The sequence below is a fragment of the Desmodus rotundus genome, chromosome 9 (assembly GCF_022682495.2).
Source record: "Desmodus rotundus isolate HL8 chromosome 9, HLdesRot8A.1, whole genome shotgun sequence".
Classification (NCBI taxonomy): domain Eukaryota; kingdom Metazoa; phylum Chordata; class Mammalia; order Chiroptera; family Phyllostomidae; genus Desmodus; species Desmodus rotundus.
This window is the reverse complement of record NC_071395.1, coordinates 97,997,307-98,018,528: the sequence shown is the minus strand read 5'-3', so window position 1 is coordinate 98,018,528 and position 21,222 is coordinate 97,997,307. Positions and strand designations below refer to the sequence as shown.

The following is a 21,222-nucleotide window of genomic DNA, read 5'->3' as shown; positions in this document are numbered from 1 at the left end:
GTCAGTGCTTCTCTCACACCGATGCTTCTGTCTCCCCCCCTCCTCTCTACCTTCTCCTCTCTCTAAGAAAGCAACGAAAACAATGTCCTCGGATGAGGAATAAAAAATTTTGAAAAAATGAAGTCATAGATCTAAAATTATGTCTGTTAATACAGTGTTTACCGAAGTCCAGTTTTAATAGGTATTTAAAGCACAATTCAGGAAATCTGTATAGTTTTTAAGAAATTGCTTCCTTAGAAGTTATTTTTAATATTTAAAATACTGCATTATTTGGTTATATATAGGTTACAACCCTCTCTCAGTGTAGTAGATTCTTCCTTCATAGGAAGATGAGCTAGTGCTTTTAAAATTGGCACTGAAATTCAGACCTGCACGTTAACTCATACAGTCGTAAATCTAACATAGCGTGTCTCTAAAATAGACTGCTTTGTGTTCAAGCCTCAAAATCATTTCAGTTCAGAGTGTTTTTCCCTGGGTAATGCAGAAATTGAGGTGTTGGGAGTTTTCTTTTCTTTTTTTGTTGTTGCTCTTCAAACGTTAGGCAAAAGTATTGTCTGACCATTTTAGAATAGTGATTGTTGGCAATGCAGGCGGGAGTGAGGGAAATGGAAGCAGCGTGACAAAAGCGAAGAGCGTGGGCTGTGGCACGGACGGCTCGGGTTCCAGTGGTGACCACGCCATTTATCAGCAGCGTGATGATGGGCACGCTTCCTAATCTTTTTATTCCTCTCTGTACAATGAGGCTAATAGCAGCTATCTCAAAGACAGGGTCTGGCAGAGGTAACACCTGCTTCGGTGTGGTTGGTAGGATGATAATATAGGTGTCATGATTTATAGATTTAATTTGAACACTTCACCGAAAATGCCATATGGTGTGCTTGAGTGTGATACTGTTATGTTACAGAATTATATGTTTATGATTTTGTAATAAAAGATTTTGTAATAAAAAAGGGGTGTTATTTGTGCCAGACCCAGTAGTTGTTAAGAAGACACGATGACTTAGTGTTTATAAATACCTGGAAGAGTGTCAGGCACACGGAAAACTCTGTGTAAGGATTTGATAAATACATTCTTTGTTGTTAGGGCGATGTCCTCCACAGCCTTAAAAGCTGGTGCCAGTTCCATGTAATCACCCACTGACGAAACGGTATTTTATCTCTTGATGTTTGGAACTATCTGTCCGTGAGGACCAAGAAGCTAAAATGTGGCTTCCACGGCAGTTAAGTTGGACGTGGCCTGCAGGAATTTTGTGAGCTGATTGTCAAACACAGTCATGATTAAAAATTAAAATGCTTAAGGTGAAAGTTGAATTATGTTAAAAAGAAAAGTAAATACTCAAAACTCACCACATACTATTTATTTTCCCACATTTTCCATTATCTTTGGTCTTGAGGTCATTCACGTCTAGTGTATGTGGGAAGACTACTTGGTGGTGTACTACTACTATGCATTTCCTTCCAACTCTGTAGTCAGTGGCATCACATTAGTAGCTTGAAACTGGTCATAATAGGAGTATTTACACCATGAAATCCGCCACTAATACACAGCAGGGCTCCCTGAGCCAAGAGCCAGTTGTTAAGGTTTACCATCGTCCTCAGTGAGGGTCAGAGTGTCCCATTAGTCTCTGTTCTTTGCTGAAGGTTGTCACACATGAAATAGAGTCTGATTTCCTGTATGGAGGAGAACGCTGTAAAATATATATATTTACACTTTAACAGAGGTTTTTCCTGCAGATACTTTTCCTATATTAAGCATCCAAATTATTCTCTATCTCAAGAATCGTAAGTGGTAAAGAAGTAACAGTTCTTTTCATTACTGTGAACAATGGTCTCCTGTATGTCATGGTTGAGTAATATATTATCTAGGAAGAGGCTCATGATAGCCCTGAAAGCGAGGTACTATAACTGCTATCGCCACTACTGTAGAGATGAGAAGGCTGAGACTCCACAAGGCTGCTGCTTTCCCCTGGCTTTTCGGCCTCAGGAACGCTGCATATCGATTTAGATTTTCTGACTGCAAATAAAGGGAAAATTCTGCTATGTGATGAACTTTATATTAGGATATTGAAACTGTTGAGTTAGATCTCTCTCTCCCTCTCCTCTTTTTCTTACACCCAGGATATCAGGTGGTAGACGTTAAATGTATTTGAGTTTTTATAACAATTACACTAGTCGGTGCTTTTCAAGTGAATTTGACTCTGTTTAAGCTGGGTCTGCAACTGACGGTATTATCTTCCTGTATTTTATTGTTAGAACTTTCACTCTCAAGCTTTCTCCTCGCCCCAACACCTGCCATCATTCATGTGAACGTTCACTCTTCAGTTCTTTTTGTCCAGTGACCATTTTTCCACTTTATCGTTCCTACCAGGAACCTTGGCATCAACAGAAAGGGTTCGGAACTTCCGAGTCTCCCACTCAAATCTCCCATTTGTCCAGCTCACTACAGATTTATTATCCTCAAGATCTTCTGTTGTTGTCCTCTGCTGTTGTTTGGATTTGCCTTCTCATTCACCCTCAAGTCTAAGTGAACTTCTGACAGATTCCCTCAATTCAGGAGGCCCTCTCTTCCTCCCTCATAGCATTTAACAAGACTCCAGGCCTTCACCAGCTCAGTCACCCACCTTCTGTGTAATATGCACAATAATGAGCGTTGCTACAGTTATACAGCCATAATTCACCAGATTCCACTAGATCTTTTCATGTACAGTTTTAATTAGTTTAGAGTTCAATGTCTTACCTACCTTTGGATCTGGTTCTGTTAGTGGTTTTTCTCTTTTGGCAATGGATTTTTTTTTTTCTCATTTCTCTGCGTCTCATAATTTTGACTGAATGTCAGATATTGAAGGTACCAAACTATAGAGACCGAGACAAATATTATTTAAACCCAGAAAGGGCCTGTCTCTTCTCTGTCAGGCCGTTAGTGTGGGGGGATTGTTCAGTCTTATCTGCAGGCAGGCTGGGTGCGTGTTTTGTTTCTAGAGTTCACCACAGACTTCACTTCCTGCAGCGGTGGTGTGCCGCTCTGTTTGTGCTTACGTGAGGTCTGGAGTGCCGGAGGGTTTTTCTCAGAGCCCCTGCGTCTGTGGATGCTTAGTGTCTGCTCTCTCGCCCTCCCTTCCAGGTGGACAGCTGTTGCTTTAACACACAGTGCCAGGTTACTGGTGGGTGAGGGGTGTGGAGGGTTGAGGAGAGGCTACTCCAGTCTCTGTCTTAGGCAGGCCCTGCATGCCCGAGTCTCAGGGGTGACAGACAACCCCGCCTCCTACTCACTGCCCAGGTGGGTTTCCTACCCCTCTCCTTTTGGACGGCAGAGTCTGCTTTGCACCAGCACAGCATTCTAGATTTGGAAGGTTTCCTGCCCTCGCCCCTGCAGTGCCTTAGTGTCAGTGCATGATGAAGGCAGAGTTTTCCATGCCCGGCCCCCGTCACCTCCGGGGATGTGACAGTTTTTTGTCCCTCTCCCAGGAACAGATGGCTTTTGCCTCATGTCACTCAGACTCCTGCCCAGGGTGTGGGAGTCTCTCGCTTCTCTCCCCCAGCAGCAGTGGGCTATTACTTTATCTCAGAGGAGGATCCGGGCATCTGCAGGACATTATACCCCTGCCCAACCCTAGCAGTGGGGCACCCGCTCTGGCTCCTGCAGGGCCAGAGCAGATGGCACGCCTGCTCCACCCAGGGGGCTCCCAGGTCTCCTGCCCATCTCCCAATCGGTCTCCTGAGCAAAGAGCTCTTTAGGGAAAGCAGGCCCTCCTTGTGCCTAGGACTCTCAGGAATACTAGTCCACAGTCAAACTTTATGAATCTGTTAATTTATTAGATGTTTTCTTCTTACCCATTTTTATGGCTACACCTGATCTTCCCGTGCTCTGTCAAGACAAAGAGTTCATTTGCCCCATCATTCCTCAGAGAGGCTTATCACCCCTTTGGAAGTTAGTTCACTCAAGAGTCAGCTCAGGTGAGGAGCTCAGTCTCAGAGGAGCTCAAAATACATTGTTTTTTTAAAGTTGTGCATCTTTTCCCCACATATGGTGGAAGCAACTTTCTCTTGCAGTTTTCTTCATCTTAAACAGGAGCAGATCTGCTTCCTTTTTAAGAAACTTTCAAACAAGTTTAACGTGGCCTGCAAAACCATGCATAGTCATATTTGCATCTCTCCAGCCAAATCTCATATCACTCTCTCCCTCCCTCCCTCACTACGCTCCCGTAACAATGGTCTCACTTCCTCAATTGTGCCAAGCTCTTCCCCAACCCAGAGCCTTTGCACATGCTGTTCACTCAGCCCACAGTCCTTCCCCACGTCTGCACCTGGATAACCCCAGCTCCTCCAAAGATCCTTCCTCGATGTATGCACCCTGTGTCCAAATCTGTGCACGGATGACTTCCTCCTCCTTTTTCACAGCTGGACAGTAGCCCATTATCTGGGTATATTGTCTTACTTTAATCAGCCCTCTCGGTGGGTATTTAGATTATGTTTGGTCTTTTGTCTTTCTAAGTAATAATCTTATATATAAAGTATATGTATAGGACAAATTCCTAGAAGAGTTTCTGGATTCACTGGTACATAGAGATAGCTCAGCATTGTGGTTCCCAGTCTCGGCTGCACCCCTGCCAACAAGTGACTGACCTTTCCCTTGTTCGTAAAATGAAGATAAAACCAGTACCCCTGCCAGGATTGCGAGGCTTTCTGAGTTCGTACGTGTGTGGAGCTTAGAACAATGTCTAGCACATGAACCTCTCAGTAAACATCAATTGTTCTTATTAGCATTATACTACATTAGTGTTGCTATTTAAGATTTTAGATAGTTTCTACCCATGAATGTGTAATCAGTTTAAACTTCCGTCAGTTTGAAATGACTTCATGCCCTCGATACGTGTCTTATTAAAACCACTCTTTAATCTTTGCGGACATGAAGGACATGACCGCTCACAATAGCGTCTCTCTTATTAAGAGTGGCGTTCAGCATATGTTTGTGTGTGTAAGTGCTTTTGCTTCCTGCGTCCTAAACGTGCCGCGTGTTTCACAGGCTCCTAATTATCAATGATTTTGTTTCCTTACTGAGTGCAGGAGTTCTTGTGTATTAGGGTGCTGCACCTTTGCACTAGGAGTTAGTCTTTCATAGAGTTCAGTACTTTTGCTTCACGGTACTTGTTCTCCTAGTTTTAATGATGTCTTTTATGATTATTTTTTAAAGCTCCATAAGATCAAGCTCCATGTTTATTGTTCATCATTGTATAATGAGCACCAAGTAAAATGCTGAACACATAAGAAATGATCAATAAATATTTAATGAATGGGCCAAGCATGACAGAGAATCTTGGTACTTAAGTAGCCAGGGAGATTGGAAGGGAGCTATTTTGTATGGAAAGGTGATGAATTTGTTTCTGGACATGGGACGTTTAGGCGACAGCCAGTATTCTAAGTTGACTGTTGTACGGTACTCGTGATCGGCAAGATCCTCACGGAGATTTTAGTCATCGCCGTGAAGCGTTTGATTGGAAACAGATGGTCTCTCAGGGATGGCAGGGTATGCGAGGTTCCTAGATAAGTACCTCCAATCAGAAACGATTTCAAGGGATCATAGTTGCTATAACAATTTTTAAAAACATGAAAAGAAAAGGAAAAATAGAAGCATTATATGTTTGTAAGTATAAAGTTATGGGGAATATAGACAATTTTTAATGCCTTGGAACAATGATGATTATTGAAAAGTATTCAGATAATATGTTACAATTATGCCCCAGTTACATACTGTGAAGAAAAAAACCTTTACTAATGGAAACTGAGTTCATCATAATCATATAAGCTTGTGGAAACCACAAGTGCTTTTCAGTATTAAGTAGGCTCTTTCACTTATCAGTATATTCCATTTTCTAGCTTATAATTGGACATTGTGTTTTCTGTTACAGAAACATCACTGAGAGATAGTTACTACCAATTTAGTCTCCACGTCTGTTTTTGACAGTTTATTCACTGCATGTAAAAGAAGAAACCCTTCAGTCTTCTAAAAGGAAATGATTATTTCTTTTCAGAACCGAGAATTTATCCTAAAATAAGCTATGCATATTATTTAATGCACTGTAATATCTTGATGGCTAAGGTCGTCAAATAACAATTTGACGTAAGTAGATATGAATTGGTACCCTTAATAAGTCTGTTGTGAAGTTGTAACCCCTATTCAATACATGTAAGAAAACGAACCGGGCAGGAATTCCCTCCTGGCGGCATAGGGGATGTGGTATCTCACTGTCAATCTCGATTATCAAGTGAGGCTGTGGATTAAAAGATGCTATCTTTAAAGTATGCGTTTTTTTCTCCTTTTCATTAAAAATATATAAATTAAGAAATGAAAAGTACTGATATAATTGTGCTCGACAGACAAATAGATCATTTAGACAAAAGTCTTAACCACATGAGGATGACTTTCGACTTAATGTTTAGCTGCCTTTGCCTTACTGCCTGATTGATCAGAAGCGCTGTTATTTCTGGGCATTTTTGTCACGAAGGCAGAGTTTTTATGCACAGTCGTCAGATCCTTCGAGGCAGGCGAGGGGCTTGTCAGTGATGAATGAAGTGTGATCTGGAACAAAGACGCAGAGAGCGCGGCGAGAGAAAACGCCTGTGCCTGCCCTGCTGCTGCCGCAGGTTTCTCCGGTCTGGCCGGCCGGGCACGCGCTGGCCCCGGGCACGCGCTGGCCCCGGGCACCGGAGGAGGTGCGGGAAGTGTCACTTCGGGGTCTTATGCTGAATTCCCAGAAGTGCTCATCTTCTACTTAAAATAGGAACATGCATTCACTACGAGAGAAAAGAAATTCCTGGGTGGACTGTGTTTATCTAGGAAGGAAATAGTTATGAATTTTTTACCAGGGTCTGGTTTTATACAACTTGTTTTAGACTGGAGGTACATAAAAACTAAATCTTGTTTGGCTTTCCTTCGTTATAAAAACAACATTCTGAGAGCTGTTGTCAAAGAGTGTTCTTTACAAAGCAAATGGTGGCAGAGTAAGGTTTTATTTCATTCAAATTGTCACTGTTCCCGCATCTCTCGTCTGCCTCTGGCTGAGACTTGGGTAAATGGGAATCGGTGGTTGTTGGTACAGCCCATTTACTCTCCAAACAGGAGGCTCCCTGAGCGCGGAGTTCTTTGCTTGGTGCGTTAATCTGTCTTATACCCATCAAAGGAGCCATGATAAGCCAGCATCAAGGACTGACCCAAAAGGTCAGTGAAAATCCTTAGCAGTACTCAGGGATGGAGTGGAGGGATGGAAGCCATTGTGTTCTAGAAGGTTCGAATTGGAATATAAGAGAATGTGGCCACCTCAGTATGGGCCTGTTTTCATGGGGTAATGAGGACAAAAACGTACTCATTTACAGAAATATGGCCAAATAATTTTGCTTGCTTGCTTCGACGTGCATCGCTTTATAGCAAAACATTAATCCCATTACAGAAACAGAAGGTAAGTGTAGCAAAATGTTCGGCCACTTATGTTTAGCACACAAAATTCTTAAATAACAAAATATAACACCACAATCCATTGTAAATCACTTTGCTAAACTTCTAAACTTCATAAGGAATTCTGTCTTGTCCAAAAGCTCCTTTCAAGCCTGTGCTGACCGGGCATTCTTGCACACTATCTCCTTCCCAGTGGGGCTGAGTGACATAATGTAAAGGCAGCCAATTAAAGAAACTTTTTGAGCCAGAATAGACAAGCAGAGGCCATCTTGTCCACCCGTCTGCCTCCAGGCAAAAAATCATCCACTGCACCAAAAATTTTTACTTGAGTCCTGCTGACAAAAATGCTCTCACCACGTGTAAATGACAAGTTGTAATCCAGTTAATGCAACTAAAGCAGATGAACTGTTCAGGGCTTATTTACTATGTTCTGAAGAAGCTGAGTATGAAAGCTCATCTGCATTGTTTTAATTCCTCCTGTCTAGACAATCATTTTGTATGAGAAATGTACTCAAATCATTGTGAAGATGTGGGAAGTTAGTGTCTAAGAAATGCGATTATCTTTATCATCTTATTAAATGTATTTTTGGTTTCCTTTTACTCTAGGTCTACCTTACGGGTGGGAGGAAGCTTACACAGCAGATGGCATCAAGTACTTCATCAAGTAAGTACGAGCGTCTCAACCAAGTAAGCAATTTTTTCACATCTGGAGAGAACCTGGAAGTTGCAGAATAATCAGCAAAACCAAGAAACCCTCTTGGAGGTTACAAAAATTAGAAACAAGAAATGTAGGCTCACCATTTTCATTTCATGTGATTTAAATGCTCATATCAGATATCATTTGGGGAAAGAAAAAAAAAACCCTAGTAATAATTTCAAGGGAAACATCCAAAAATAGGAGCAGGATCATCATTTGAACTTAAATATTCACTGCCTAGATTCACTTCTCGTTTAAAGTACTACTATTTGTGAAAGGTCGATCTAATGAAAACTCCAGTTAAAACTTCTTAATACTACTACTAATAACGAACATTTTCAGTGCTTTACAAAGGACACAGTTCGTTTATCTGTGTGTCCGGCAGTGTTGCGTTGCATGCCTTGCGGACCCCATAGTGAAATACACAGACTGGTTCCCTGATATCATGGAATTTACAGAATAGTGAGGAAAGATAGGGAACAAGTAACTGAAGAAATCAGTGAGACAGTCTGTGAACAGACCTTATCTTAGTGGATTCTCAGAACACCCTTTTAGGTATGTGTACCTTATTTTCCCTGTTTGATGAAGAAGTAAGAGCCTAGAGGAGATGCCAAAAAACCCACAGCCACTAAAGGACCAACCCAGAGCAGAACCAGTCCTCTGACTCCACGATTCTCTGCACTGTACTAGAGTGTCGCTGACAGAGACCTGTCTTTGAAAGGAATACACTTCCTAGTGGCTGAGCTGGTCAGTTTTACCCTGGACAGACCACTTGGGTATACTTCCACTGTGTTCAGGGTAACTCCCTTCATGGCAGAGTTGGGGTATAAGAGCAAAAAGGGGACTGCTGACAGACTCCTGAGATCCCAAGAGACTCCCTCAGATGTAACAAATGACACTCGCTGTGTATTTGGCGGGGGGGGGGGGGGGGGGGGGGAATGTGTCCTTGCTGTCCTTTCTGATACTCAAGTGTTTTCCAAAACGACATCCAGGTTGTGGATTCTCAAGCTCTAGGACTTTCCACAGGTTCTTGCATCTCTCTTCACCTCAGCTTTCTCATCATGAAATAGAGATCTACTGGGCACTTTATAAAGTTATTAAATGCTAAGCACCCAGCATGGCACTTTGAACACAGTAGGTGCCCAATAAGTACTCACAAATTTACAACATGGAGAAACCATCTTGGCGAAAGAAAATGAAAAATCGTGTGGCCATTAATGACTGAGAACTCAGAAGCTTCATATTTGGAAAGATTTAAGACGAAACTAGCAGCAAACTTGCTGAAATGTTGTCATGCTGTATCTTCTCTTGTGGTCTCTAACAAGAACTAATTAGTAAAGCAAAGGCATAGTTTATGACCTGTGAAGGAGAAAGGTACTTTTGGAGCAGAGGACCTGGAAACTCCATGCATAGGTTAGTTAGCACCATACTAGGCACGTTCAGAATCGTCATGCTTCTAGAAGGGAAATTGCACTGTGATATGCTGTGTTAACTGTGTTTAGTTCCTGGGAGATCGGATCACTGTGCTGTCGGTGTGGAAGGAAAACAAAAAATCATATTCAGGTTTGCCTTAGGCTTCTTTCTCACATTAACTTTGTAATGAATAAGGGAAAAGATGGGGGGGGTGTGGCAGGGGAGAAAATAAGTATTTATTGAGCATTAGCTGGTGTCGAAAAGCCAGGCATATATTAGGTGTATTTTCCTGTGCATCTTATCATTAAATCCTCTTAACAATGTGGAGAGTGAGCATCGCTCAGTTCTTACTAGGATGGTATTCTGATGGAGTGAGCTGTGTTCTGCCCTCTGCCATGTCTGTCTCCTAGAAGGTCCCCAGAAGAAACACCTGATCAAAAAAGGTGAACTAGTAGTATTCATCATTAACTGGGGTTCTGAATTCCAATTTGAAAAACGTCAGTAAATGAGTCCGGACCCCATGGGGAGCTCTTACCTAAGCTTAGCCTTAGCCGTCTGTCAGTATATCCTAACCAAAGGTGAATGGCAGAGCCAGACTCACCTGTCCTGTGAGGAAAGAATACTAAAAGCATCATCACCAACTACCAAGGAGAAGGAGGGAGCAAGAGATGGCCAGCCAGAGAGTGAGTGCGTCCCACTGCCTGGTCCCCAGCTGCTTAAGCTGCTGTCCTTTGCAGTCTGGAACAGTAGCACTGGGCTGGGCTCCTACCACAAGGAGAACAACATCCAGGGAGAAGAGAAGGAATAAATAAGCCCTTTGCCTGCCTGCCCTGAGACCTCACAGTCCCTGTGGAAGGGTAGAAAGAGACTCTATATTTAGGTAGTGCACACCAGTCTAGAAAATATATCCCTTAGGGTATTTTGGAAGACCATCAGTTGTTTTCTTTGACCCTGAGTTTGACTCATAAGAAAAGCAGAAAAGAGCCCTGGCTGGTGTGGCTCAGTGGATTGAGTGCTGGCCTGTGAACCAAAGGGTTGCAGGTTCAACTCCCAGTCAGGGCACATGTCTGGGTTGCGGGCCAGCCCCCTGGGGCAGGTGTGAGAGGCAACTACACATTGATGTTTGTCTGCTTCTCTTTCTCCCTCCCTTCCCCTCTCTCTAAAAACAAATAAATAAAATCTTAAAAGAAAAGCAGAAAAGAGAAAATAAGATAGATATGTTCCCCAAAGGACAATGGCAGATATCCTTGTCTCAACATTACAGTTGGCGAACCTGTGTGGAAAAGAGGCTGAACCTGTCAAGGCCACACGGTGTAACTACAGAGCAAAGATACAGACCCAGGGCCCCCCACCACACATACACATGTGCGTGCACACACATGTTGCACCAGCTCCGTCCTTATTTTAACATGGTATCTTCACAGGTTACGAGAAAAGACATCTTAAACAGATCTTCATTTAGGAAGAGCTCTACACAACGGGGGGGGGGGGCGGATAGGTAGGGCAGGGGAGAGTAATGGGAGGGAAACGGGGACAACTGTTACTGCACAACAAACAACATTTTTTAAAAAAGAAGAAAAAATAAACTAGCAGATTAGAAGCCTAGTTCTAAGAATGAGTAATTATCTCCTGGAGATCAGAAAGGTCAAATAGTAAAGATAAGAAAATCTAACAGTTTACTGGTGCTTCCTTTACCCAGCCTCATGGAGGCACAGGGTGCTTACCACGAGTTGGGTTTCTTTTTGCTAGAGGTTAACCCTATTCAAGCACGTACCCCTTATTTCTGCGTAACTATTCTTGATGAAAGTCATACTTACTAAGGGTTACGTACTTCCCTACCTTCTTCCTGAGGCTGCCGAACAAAAACAAATTGTTATGATTGTCAGTCTTACCGCAGAACACAGTGAGTTCTGCAGGGGGACATTAAGCTGCATAAGCTAGAGTACAGACCCAGCTCTCATCTCTTCGCCCTCAGCGTGCCGGTCCGTCCCCTCATCCTCATCCTCATTTTTATCCTTTACACACTCCCCCCTCATCCCCAGGAGCTTCTTATTTGAACAGGACAGGGTGCCAGATAATCAAACTTAATTTCAATTGCTTGTAAATAGCCCTTGAGTGTGTGTCTAGAGGGGTTTGTGTGGGAGTCAGCTGCATAAGTTCTGCTACAGGTGGATTTGATCAGGAAGGTCGCATGAGGGGAAAGAAGAACACGGGCCTTGGAGGTGGAGAAACTGGGTTCAAATGCTGGTGTCTCCATAGAATAGTTGAATGACCTTGGACATGTGTACTTAACTTCTTTGAGCTTTAATTTCCACATTTAAACAATGGAAATAATATCCATGCTTCCCAGGCTAGGGCTCCGGTCCAGAATGAAGGAGCTTGTGTATCAAAAGAGCCTATCATAGCGCCTGACCCCAGACAGACATTTCCAGCAAGGTGAGCCCTCCTCGCTCCCTCCCCTCGCTCCCTCCCCTCGCTCTAGCGTTTTGAGGAGGATTACCTCATGGCTCTCAGCTGCACTCAGAGAGTAGTGCCTGCATAAGCAAACATCTGCCTCCACTCTGTGTCTCTCTTGGACCTTTGTTTCGCTTTTTAGCTTTGTGTTCTTTAATCTTCATCTACCCACTACACCAACCAAAATTTGAGCCTGGACAGCCTTGTGAGGTAGGAGTGGCTCATTTACCAGGTAAATGTACTTTGGAGGCGAGAAATAACAAGTAATGAACTCAGGGTATTGCCTCTCTCACCTTACTTAGCACAATGACCGAAATCACCCCTCCAGAACGCTGCAGGAGATGATGGTCTGTATACATACAGCCTTTTCCCTGAGATTGGCATCTGTCACTGTCTTCCGAGAAAGTGAATTGTTGCAGCTGATGGAAGCCAAGCCTCAGGCAAAGGAATAACTGTCAGCGCTGTCCCCAGAATGCCCAGGCGAATAGGGTCCACACTGAGTATTCCTATCGGCCACATGTCCACTGCACAGCTATAAATACTTTGTAGTCACCCACTGCAGTTCTGACACAGGAGAGGAAAGCCTTTTACCTGGTGTAAATAAATTTATTTAAAGGGTTGGCATAGTGTTTCATAGAGCTAAAAACATGTGTATCTCTATATGTGAATGTATATATACCAATATATGTGTGCACATATGCATATAGGCCAGGCTTGCTCACTGGAGGTATACACACACACACACACACACATTCAAAGGAAAATGTCCTTATTTTCTCCTTAGAGGGAAAGTTTCAGCATTCTTAAAGTTAATGACAAAATGTCATTTATCTAAATGGTGCTATAATGAAGTTGTCTGAGTAACTTCACCATTTATCCACCCAACTTCTCATCTTCCCTTTGAAGTTGCATACTCTTCCAGGTGGATGGTAGTCTTTAGTATGATTCCACTTCATGTGCTTTACATCTATGTTATATAACTTAACAAGATCATTATGTGAGTTATGTTTGATAGTAAAAGTGAATTTAATTATTACAAATTAGCTGCTACACTGCTTCCATTGCACTTCTATTTTTTATTGAAAGATTCAGACTTACTATGCTCAATGATCGTGATTTATTAACTCTGTATTGCTGCATGATAAAATTTCCCCAGATTTTGCAGCTTAACACAATAAATATTTATTGTCTCACCCAGTTGCGGAAAGTCGAAGCCCCAGTGTGGTTTTGCTGGATCATCATGGTCCCTCTCTGGGCTCCTCATGAAGTTGCAGTCAAGCTGTTAGGCAGGGCTGGGAGCTGCCGCATGGCTCAGTGGGGTTGGGAAACGTGTTCCAGCTCACACACGTGGCTGCTGGCAGGAGGCTTCATTTCTTCTCCACAACGTGGTCCCTTCTCCATAGGGCCGCAGGGCTGCTCACAACACGGCAGCTCACTTCCCCCAAAAGCAAGGGGCAAGAGGAAAAATGAGAGCAAGAAAAACATTAAGACCAAAGCTGCAGTGCCTTTTATAACCAATCTCAGAGATGAGTGGCATACCATCACTTCTGCCATATGCTGCTGGTCACACAGCCCAGCCCTGGTGCATGTAGGCGGCAGCTACATACACAAGGGTGTGAATGAGCTCACTGGGAACAGTCTCGGAGGATGCCTGCGACAGTGCTGTTTCATAATGTAATGTTTATGAAACCCATTATTTTTATAATCATCTACACATCTGTATAAATACTACAAAACTCTCAATATCGGATACTTGCTTCAAACATTACATTATACTTCGGTGACTTTTCAAGTAGGTATAATCATTTGTTTTTAAAAGTTACTTAAACTTGCTTCATAATTCTGCATCCATTCATTTGTGTTGATATGCCTTTATATCAGATCCTAAAAACTGAGACATCGCTTCTTATGTATAAGTCCTGTTCTTCATTACACAGGGAGTATTGCACTTACAACATTAGAGATAAGTACCAGCATAATCTATGCAGGGAGTCTGTGATTTCTCCGTAAGACAGGTTTCTGTCTAGAGCAGAGAAGGCAAGTGGGTTTCAACTCACTCTCCCAAGTGCAGTTTTTAAGAGTTCTGAGGCCCCAGTCAAACTTCACTGATGTGTGGGCCGAATGGAGATGTCTGCTGTGTGGCAGAGGGGAGGTGACTAGGCATGCAGGACACCTGCCACGGTTTTGCAGTCCTTGGGCTTCTGGAGCACACTGCTAACACCGGACCTCTGCCAGGATGAACAGTAATAATGCAGACGGTGGGCTGGAAGGACAAAATCAATAACGGCAGCACCCTCCCTGCCCAAAGTTCTTATGAAATGTGCAGAATTCAAGAGCTTTGCCTTGCGGACCCTAAAGGATAACTGATTTCTAGTAGGCATGGTTTTTCTTATTTCCGTCCAGTTAGAGTTCATTAATGACTCAAACGTTGTCTGAACTGGAGTAGGGCATCCCGTTAGGTTGTTCCCAGGTAGGAAAGAATGTAGATCATAACCTATGTGAATAAAAGTGTCATTGTTAGCCTGCATTAATTGAAGGCTTAAGTTACAATGTTACCTCATTTTAAAAATAAATTAAAAATAGAAAACACAAAAGAGAAAAATTGGAGGTTATAGTTTCGTATCCCCTAACTTGATTTTGCAAGTAGAGCCTATTTTAGGTAATTCTAAAGCAGTTAGAAATTAAGGAGATGCGAGAAGGGAGAATGGAGAGGAAGGGCCAGTTTCTGGGTTGGAAATAAAAAGCTGCCATTTTGGACTTTGCCGCAATCTGTGGCGGATTATTTTAACTGCACTTGAGTGGACATGGTCAGGAGCCCTCCTGCTGAGGACCTCAGCGATGTGGCTGCTTTGATTTTGGAGGAGTTAGGCAATACCCACGGACAAACTACTAAAGTCTCAGGCGCACTGGATGAGGTGTCAAGGCAATTTCTGCTCACCCAGCCTCAGCCTAGAGAAGGAGGATACGCGCGGGCCTCTCGCTCTCTTTTGCACGTGTGAGAATCCTGAGCATTTCGTTAACAAGACTATAACAAACAAACCAAAAGAGGACTTGAAGGAAGAAATATGGACCTTCTAAATATTTTGTCCCCAAACACTTCTTAGTTGTGAATACATTGTAAGGTATTGAAAGCATCTATGTGACAACTGGGTTAGAATATCCAGTACCTAGTACAGTGTTGTGTGTTGGGGGGGCACTGAATAAATATTGATTAAGGAGTGAGTGCAGTCATTGGCAATTTGGAGAAGCCATCGGTGAGGAAAAACACGTGGGCTTTAGTATGAGACAGACAGGATTGTAATGTTTCTGCCGCCACTTTTGGGTGCGACCACGGTATACGTAGTACTTCAGTTGTCGGTGCTTCCTTTTCTCATCCAAAAGCAAGGACAGTGGTTAAATCGGGATGTTTAAAAGCAAGGATATTGGATAAATATATCTCTCAGGATTGTTTTGATAATTGAACAAAACAAGGGGTATGAAACCCTGGCAAAATACACGGCTCGTGTATTTTATACTGTAGCTATTTGCCAACGAAGAAGCTTCAAATGGTAACATTGGCGCAGCTGCACGTAGAAACCAATAGCCACACCTATGCTTACGCCACTTTCCGGCCAGTCAGAAGCCCTGTGACAGGAGCAGGGAGGTTGCATTGCTCAGGAGCCTGGGATAGCTTGCTCTGGATTTTCTATAAATATCTAGGAAGGGGTGTAGCAATGCGTAGTGCCGTGCGAGCAACTGTCATTTAAAGGAAAGGCCAGCCAGCTGGCTGAGGTCACTCGGAATGGCAGAGCGCACTGACATGAATAAAACATCCAGATCCAGAGAGCCAACAGCGACCTTTCCCCCCTCGGTGGCAGGTATACCGGAGGCAGGAAGTGTGATGGCAGCGTTGCGTCGGGATAACAGAAGCAAATCTTACAAGACTGCATAAAAAGTACCTCGGAAATTCATCTCCTTTCTGGGCTAGACTTTCTATTTAGCCAGATGCGCAATTCTCTCTGCCTCCAGGACCCTTTATTTCAATTTCTCAACGAATACTAAGTTTTTGTCTAACACTCCCCCTTAGAAATCTGGTTGCTGGGTGAGTCTGCCGGGGCTGCCATAACGAAGTACCACAGACTGGGTGGCTCACTCTCCCGCTCCCCACAAGCGAGCAGCCCGGTGGACAAAGCAAGACCTAGGAATTCGTAGCCACGTGCAGTGAATAATGTAAGACTGCTGAGGAAGCAGGCTACTAACAAGTATTTTTCATTCATACTTAATCAAAGGTTTTATCAATTTTGTGGCAAGTGCTTTAAAATGCTTTAGACGTATAATCTATGGTCATTGAATTAATCAGTCGACGCATCTTTAATTAGTTCATCTTGTAAAGCCGAAGACACTTTTCAGATGGTCATTAACCCATCTCAGAACCTCCATAGGCTCTGCAGAGTGGAGTGTAGTATGATGGTTAAATTCCCGGAAGTCAGATTTGGCTCTAATACTAGTTTTATGGCCTGGAGTAAGTTAATTCATCTCTCTTCATTAGTGTCCTCATGTAGAAAATGAGGATAGTAAGTATAACTCTTTCTCTCCTTTAACATATACTAAGGTTGTAAAAGACAAGTTAAGTGCACATATTCCCAAGTCCAAGGTGGCACCATTGAAAACAATCGGCATGTAATGTTCATGGGAGAACTATAAAACCTACTGACACATTTGGTTTGTATCCCATAATTTTTAACTGTAATCGAAGGTTCCCGCTTCATAGCACTCACTGTCAAGTGGCTTTTGCACTTACCCACTACGGAGTCTGTAATATCCGTAAACCACCTTCGACTCTACAGATGGCCTTGTACGGACCCCCTCCGGGTCCCTTCCAGCTCTGTGGTGTTGAGGCTGTGCAGTCCTCTAATACAGTGTGTGGATTTGTATGCTTACATTTTCAGTGTAGTCAGTTTAACTTCGGTAGAGGAGTAATATTAGAACAAGTATAAAATTAGTTGAAATGGTATGTTTCATATAATTTTAGTGTTTTTAAGATTTCAAATTTGTAATTAAGAAAAATACATTTAGTCAGATGTTTGTTAAACTTATTTTATTGGATAAATTAAACGAAAGCCTTATGTTTTATTATAATTCTCATCATTTTAATAAGAACATTAAAATTTAAAGTAGCTTCTATATTTCATGCACTTGTACTCATAAGTGGGAATTTAACATGAAAACTTTAGCAATGATCTTACTGAACTTGTTTCTAATTAAATGTAGTTTCACTAATTATATTCTGACAGAGTATTTTGATTACTGATATATATTTAAAGTAGTGTGAAAATATACATTTATTGCATGTTTTCTGAATGTTAGACAGGAAAAACTCTTTGGTTTGTAGGAGTTGTACATATATTTACTGGGAAAGTGATAGTTGTGGCTGCATCTTGAAATACACTCTTGCTTGACAGTGATTTAGAGTGACATCTACTATAACAAATCACTGCCTTTCGGTGTCTTAAAGCTCACATCCCATCAGTGCCAGGATTCCTGGTTGGTGAACGGTTTGTTTTTCCTTTGGATGGTGCTTTTGAGACCCCAGCACCTTCTAGCTCATGGCTGTACCATTTCCGAGCACCTCCGTGTGCTCTGCATTCAGTTTAGTGGACTCTGGCTTCTTAAAAACCCCTGGCCCACAAGACACAAACATCAATTCTCTTCTTTGCATTGGTGGGAACTAGTCACGTGCTCACAGAAGGATGTAGTGGGAGCTGGGAAGTGTAGTCTCTGTCTGGGCAACGACTCTCCAGTATGTAACAAATGCACCAACTACAGAATTCTATGCAATTGTTTATTAGTATATAACAGTCCAGTGGGGGGGGGTACTAGTGTCAGTAAGACGTGTTCTTTCAGTTCTTCTGTACTTTTTATCCTGTTATGATAGAAAATAGTAGCACTTTTTAAGATTTATCCAGAGCTATAATCGGTGATTATAATATACTTTCTTTCTTTGAAAAATGAATTGCATCAGCTTTGGACCTGGGATATTTTGGTTCTGTACAAATTTGCCAGCAATCGAAGCCTCTGTATATTATTTGAAACAATATAATTGATATTTCCATATTTTTTCAGGAATTTTATTTCTGGTGTTCTCGTTTTGCAAGTCTAGTGAGATAGCAATTTTTTACATTATTATGCATAACTAGTATTTCACTATAGGGCTTTAGATTCTTGTAACATAGTTTGATATCTGAGATCTACAGATTTTTAAATTAAGGTCATGTGCCACATGACAACTTTTTGGTCAGTGATGAGCCATATATGTGACAGTGGTCCCGTAAAATTGTAACGGAGCTAACAAATTCCTGCCGCCTAGTGACGCAGCCACAGTGATGTGGAGGCACAGCACGCACCCCCACGTTTGGTGTGATGCCGGCGAAAAACATGTTGCTGGTTCATGTGTGTCCATAATATGCTTTTTATCATTGTTGTAGAGTTTACTGTTTCTACTTTCAAAACACAAGTGTGCTGTAGAACAATGCCGTTCTACACATACATCTCGTGTTTACTGCGCCCCTTGAGTGCTTCATTTTCTCTTGTGCTTGATTGGATCTCGCATTGTTCTGTGCAGTGACGAGCCGCACAGGCTCGTAGTCTGGGAGCAGTAGGCTACGCCACCTAGCCCGGGGGTGCAGGCGGCCACACCGTCCAGGTGTGTGTAAGCCCACTCTGATGCTGCACGGTGACCGGGTCACCGAATGCCTCACTTCTCAGAATCTGTCCCCACAGTCAGGCAGCGCGTGACTGTGATTGGATTTTTAAATTTTCAAAAGCTACTTTATGTATTTTTTATAGAAAGTGCCATAAACATATAACAAAAATAAAAATTTATTTTGAAAACTGTATAAAGATTTGAATGCGATCCTGCTAATATTTGATCATAGCCTCACTGGATTTTCAAATTCCTGATTACAAAATGCTCAGCGTTCTGAGAAATACTCATTTTTGTTTTAGCAGTGTATTTCCCAATTTACGTATGAGGGAAGTCTTTATATGGCAGTGGGATCAAACGCCTGTAACTTTCTCTCAGCCGTGTTTGGGACGGACACTTCCTACTACTGACTTAGTCATTCTCATACCCCTACCCGGGAGGGCGACCTACTGCCTCACGGTTTGGTGGCTTTATCATAATTTCATTGATGTGATTCACTTTTTGTTCTTATACCTCATTTGTTTCCAGCTGGGATTGTTTTCTAAGTATAAGTCTTTTATTGTCATTAGTGTTGGTAGTTTATGGCCAGTTGTAAAATGTTCCGGTGTTCCAAAGTTAACTGGTGCCAGAAACAGATTGAATTAACATATATTTACTTGTTTATTCTTGTTTTCTAGTTCATATGAATGTTATATATAAAGATTGCCCCCCCCCACCCCAGAAACCTTTGGAATTTAATTGCCTTGGCTCATTTTTCTGCAGCTTGATCTTAAACATGATTAAATGATACTTGTAATCTTGCTAAATTCACAATGCTTTATAAATAATGCCATCTATAATGGTAGACTAACAAGTAGACCTCTTTCTTCACCACAGATGGTTATAAGAGTGAATTTCTACAGAACTGTTGTACTTTTTATCTTTAAACTAGTTTTCTCTTAATATGCTGTCCTGAACTTTTATTTTGAAAGAAAACATGGTACATTGCTAGGAGATTAGAAACATAAGGAGGGTAGTTATAGTGAAATTTAAATAATTCACTTATATTTTTTTGCCAATAAAATAAGTCATGTTCTGTTAGGTTTTTCTAATAAGCTCTGAAATATGTTTCAATTTATTGTACTATCATTATAAAAGAAAAAACTCAACACTGCCATCTTCCCAAATCAAATATTGATGTTTGTTAACAATAGATTTGGCGGTCATTCCAAGGCAAGTAGTATTAGGCTTTTTATATTTTCTGTTTTTTTAATCTTTATTTTTATTGTTGACACTATTACACAGGTCCTCATTTCCCACCCCCCTTTGCCCACCTCCACCCAGTCCCCACCCACCCCTTCCCTCAGGCCGTCACCACACCCCTGTCTGGGTCTCTGGATTATGCATATATGTTCTTTGGATAATCCCTTCGAACATGTATCTGATCTGCTGGAGAGTGCTCCCGAGTCAGATCAGCCGCACTCTCTGCAGGAGCTCTCGCCAGAGGTACTGTATGTTCAGGTGGAAGATTTTCACGTTGGGTAGCCAGCCTCGTGTGCTTCCCAGACCTCTCACTCTCTGAACCATGGGATCTTTATTAATTAAACAGAGTCAGCAGGACTGATTTGGTTTCTCCCTTCTCAGTTGAATCACTAAGCACATAAATCAGGAAGGAAATATTTCTAATGCTAGAATGGTCTCCAAGCCAGTAAATCTGGGGATTATCTCATCACACTGATTATGTCAAAGCTCATCAGTTACAGTGCTCACTAGGACGTAAAACTAGTTGTGTGTGAATGGCACACACACAAATGCCCCAGCCCACCGTCATGGGAAGAATTCCAAGTTTTTCCTCCAGTAACCAGCAAGCCCTAATTGTCAATAAAAGTAGCCACAATCATTTACTGACTACGTACTCATGACCAGGCTCTTTCCCTGCACCGCCTGAGTCTTAGAAGCACTAGCTCTGCATGTGTTTACAAAAGACCCAGGGGTGAAGTGTGTGCTTGAAGCATAGAACACTCTCTCTCTGCTGCGGCTGAAGTTTTATTTTTTCTAGTGAGTAGCTGCTATCATTGTGTTTGTTGGTATTTAGGAGTGTGTTTTTAAAACATACAGAAAAGCATATTGTGAACGTAACATTAATTGGTGAATATTTTATGGCATTATTTCTGTGGCTGGTGTAACATCAGATGTCCAGTTATCGCTAAAAAGTGCTTAATGAAGGTTACCAGTGAGTGTGACTTTCTGGTGGAACTTCCTAATATTCATTATTCAGAGTCCAATAGCTACATTTCTTTCTTAGGCATTTTGCTTTGGGTTATTTTAAATGATCGATTCAATGGAGTGTTCATTTATATGTATAAATGTATGAGCATTTATAGTATTTCAGGCATGAGAATATTATTTTTTTTAAGTCAGGCAGGAAAGCTTGCCCCTTGAACTCACCCCTCAGGCAGCTCTCCCTTCCCACCTTCCCCAACCAGGGGATATTTTAGAGGGGGAGGGGTTGTAGTAATTTCAAGTCTCTTCTTTGGATTTGCATATT

At 42.1% G+C, this 21,222-nt stretch overlaps 1 protein-coding gene across 8 annotated transcripts in view; it reads left to right on the top strand.

Annotated features, from left to right (window-relative positions):
- The window catches only part of STXBP4 (syntaxin binding protein 4), a 152,427-nt gene that overhangs the window by 105,766 nt on the left and 25,439 nt on the right, over positions 1-21,222 (top strand). For all 8 annotated transcript variants that reach the window (XM_071219357.1, XM_071219360.1, XM_071219359.1 and 5 more), the window contains one exon: positions 8,056-8,113. In XM_071219357.1, coding sequence (XP_071075458.1) covers positions 8,056-8,113 — 58 coding nt within the window. The remainder of the gene's footprint in view (positions 1-8,055; positions 8,114-21,222) is intronic.